The following is a 3629-nucleotide window of genomic DNA, read 5'->3' as shown; positions in this document are numbered from 1 at the left end:
AAGAAATGGTTACTTTTTGAATGAAAAGAGGTGGGCTGACACAGCTAAACTGATCTCTATGCACTCAGTGAACATGCAGTAAATTATCTAACAGTGAATAATAATTCTGAATAAATGTCTGCTTCTTGCATTGAGAGCCTGTTTAACACACGCGGTTGGTTCCTCTGAAGAGCTGATGTGAAGCTAACATTCCTGCTGTGCATCAGCTCGTTAACATGACTGACTGCAGCAGCTCACATTTCTGCACACACACATGCACAAGTATTATTTTGGGGGCTAATATGTCAGACATTTATAATTTGAACCCAGAGAAGTTCTTGTGGATAGACATTTCAACATTTCTATCTCTAATCCAGTGACTTTATTATAAGCATAACAAACTTATCTGACCTCTCTGGGTTCTTCCTAAATATATTAGGACTACAATCTATTGTCATGACACCTGCAAAAAATAAAAAAGATAAGCTAATCTACTTAGATTGTCTTCTTTTAAAACACGTATCAAACTCAAGGCCCGCGGGCCACATGTGGCCCGCCATGTCATTTTATGTGCCCCCCAGCCCCCAGCATATATATATTATCCAGGTGGTTTAACGCACCTGGATCAAATGATGGCTCATTAGAGACCTAAGGAGAACATTGACAAACCGAAAAGATTGTTACTACCACCAGGGAGAGAACTAAAACATGCAGGATGCCGGGCCTCCAGGACTGACTTTGGACACCCCTGGAATAGATGAACCCCGGTGTTATGACTATCTGTGCTACCTAACAATGTCCTACCATGTGGCAGGTGCATGCGCACACCGATGTTACATCACAGGTTGCTTACGCAGTAGATTTCTACAAAACACCATCTGTGTTGACGGAGTTTCAACTTTTACTTCAAGCCAAATGGCTACCACAATTGGTAAATTGCTGACAAACCTCCGACCATTGCCGTGATATCAATTATTCTCAATATGCTGCTGGATTCTACCAATAGCTAAAGTTGGCATTTAAATTTGACCCACACTTTACATTTTTCAAAAATCTCAAGAAGATAACAGCTGAATGAGCCAAACATCCGCTTGTGTTTTTGTGCAGTCTGTTAAGAGAATGGATACCCCAAAGGTCAGGGACTATGACACCATCACGTCTTTCCTGGGATCCTGGGGACGCTTTCAGATGAGGATTTTTTTAGCGCTTTCCATCAGCATAATTCCAAATGGATTTGTTGGCGTCTACATCGTTTTTGTAGGTGCCACCCCGCCTCATGAATGCCGCATCCCTGAGAATATCAGCATCAGTGAGATGTGGAGGAATGTGTCAGTCCCACTGGAAACAGTGGATGGAGTCACAAAGCGCAGCTCCTGCTGGAGGCTTAACCTGGAAACAGTCAGGAACTACTCTCAAATGAACGTTATCCCAAATGTGGATGTGAATGTCAGTGAAATTCCCCTGGAGACGTGTCTGGATGGATGGATGTACAGCAAAGAAGTCTACCAGTCGACCATCGTTACAGAGGTGTGCAAAAACCTTATCTTTATTTCAAAAGGGGCAATAAACATATTAGCAGATTACTTTAATAGGAAATGTAGAAGTTTTAGTTTCTTGTAATATTTNTATATATATTATCCAGGTGGTTTAACGCACCTGGATCAAATGATGGCTCATTAGAGACCTAAGGAGAACATTGACAAACCGAAAAGATTGTTACTACCACCAGGGAGAGAACTAAAACATGCAGGATGCCGGGCCTCCAGGACTGACTTTGGACACCCCTGGAATAGATGAACCCCGGTGTTATGACTATCTGTGCTACCTAACAATGTCCTACCATGTGGCAGGTGCATGCGCACACCGATGTTACATCACAGGTTGCTTACGCAGTAGATTTCTACAAAACACCATCTGTGTTGACGGAGTTTCAACTTTTACTTCAAGCCAAATGGCTACCACAATTGGTAAATTGCTGACAAACCTCCGACCATTGCCGTGATATCAATTATTCTCAATATGCTGCTGGATTCTACCAATAGCTAAAGTTGGCATTTAAATTTGACCCACACTTTACATTTTTCAAAAATCTCAAGAAGATAACAGCTGAATGAGCCAAACATCCGCTTGTGTTTTTGTGCAGTCTGTTAAGAGAATGGATACCCCAAAGGTCAGGGACTATGACACCATCACGTCTTTCCTGGGATCCTGGGGACGCTTTCAGATGAGGATTTTTTTAGCGCTTTCCATCAGCATAATTCCAAATGGATTTGTTGGCGTCTACATCGTTTTTGTAGGTGCCACCCCGCCTCATGAATGCCGCATCCCTGAGAATATCAGCATCAGTGAGATGTGGAGGAATGTGTCAGTCCCACTGGAAACAGTGGATGGAGTCACAAAGCGCAGCTCCTGCTGGAGGCTTAACCTGGAAACAGTCAGGAACTACTCTCAAATGAATGTTATCCCAAATGTGGATGTGAATGTCAGTGAAATTCCCCTGGAGACGTGTCTGGATGGATGGATGTACAGCAAAGAAGTCTACCAGTCGACCATCGTTACAGAGGTGTGCAAAAACCTTATCTTTATTTCAAAAGGGGCAATAAACATATTAGCAGATTACTTTAATAGGAAATGTAGAAGTTTTAGTTTCTTGTAATATTTCTATATTTACTGGTTTTAAGATTATCAAGACTTTCAGACAACAGTGAGAAATGGGCGAAAAGGTTTTTGTATTTCTATTCCTGAACACTTGATAACAAGGTCTTTCTATTTAAACCATATTACAAGCTAATTAAATAAAGTGTGCATAGACATAAGCTGGCTATAATGTTAAAAAAATTGGTTTCTAGTTTTATAGTCTCATCATGAATGATAAAAAGGTAAAATATGCTCATTTTTATCAAGGCCCAACCGTACCAGCTTTCAGCAGACGGTATTTTTTCTACAGAATCTGTGCCATGCAAACAGTTATGTGAGAGTGTGAAGGCGTTGGCTCTGACTGTAGTTTACTCAAGTATGAAAATATGGTGAAATACAGTTTTGTTTTGTTTTTGAGAAATTACTGTTATATTATTAAAGCTTCAGCATAACTTTTATAAAACAATATTTTTCTACATATTTGTTGAAGCTGCCACTCTGGGGTGATAGCATAGTATGAGACAGATAATGTGTGAACAACCAGTCAGGGAGGCGGGTCTTAGTGCTGTCAATCACAATCTTGTGTGGTGCTGCTTAGCCTCCCTCTCCCCCTTAGCTTTGTGCTGTGCTGGAGCTAGCATAGCCTGTTGAGAATGCTAGGCTAGTTAGCATGTCCACCATTGATAACAGATAAACAGATTTCCTGTAATGGTGAGTTGTTTCTTTGCCATTAGCACATTTAGCAGTGAGTACATGAGATTGATTGACAGCACTAAGACCCGCCTCCTGGCTCTAGTTGATTATTTTTGGTGCATTTCTTCAGACTGCTGTAGTAGCTCAGGCAGGAGGTAAAACAGATTGATAATTTTACATATCTGTCTCATCACAAGCTGTCACGACATGGTGACATTTTTAACAAATATCTAAAATATATATATATATCTATATATATAGATATAGATATAGATATATATAGATATATCTATATCTATATCTATATATATAGATATATA

At 40.3% G+C, this 3629-nt stretch overlaps 1 protein-coding gene and 1 pseudogene across 1 annotated transcript in view; both read left to right on the top strand.

Annotated features, from left to right (window-relative positions):
• The first annotated feature begins 884 nt into the window (after positions 1–884).
• Positions 885–1630, top strand: LOC106950542 (solute carrier family 22 member 5 pseudogene; annotated as a pseudogene).
• Positions 1631–1920: 290 nt separating this feature from the next.
• Positions 1921–3629, top strand: part of LOC106950553 (solute carrier family 22 member 4-like) — a 9341-nt gene continuing 7632 nt past the window's right edge. The window contains exon 1 of the mRNA XM_015037492.1: positions 1921–2542. Coding sequence (XP_014892978.1) covers positions 2090–2542 — 453 coding nt within the window. The 5' untranslated portion in view covers positions 1921–2089. The remainder of the gene's footprint in view (positions 2543–3629) is intronic.

This window comes from Poecilia latipinna, unplaced genomic scaffold (assembly GCF_001443285.1).
Source record: "Poecilia latipinna isolate Pla-1442-1.1 unplaced genomic scaffold, P_latipinna-1.0 Scaffold407, whole genome shotgun sequence".
Taxonomy (NCBI): domain Eukaryota; kingdom Metazoa; phylum Chordata; class Actinopteri; order Cyprinodontiformes; family Poeciliidae; genus Poecilia; species Poecilia latipinna.
The sequence above is the reverse complement of the archived record's forward strand: the minus strand, read 5'-3'. Positions and strand labels throughout refer to the sequence as shown.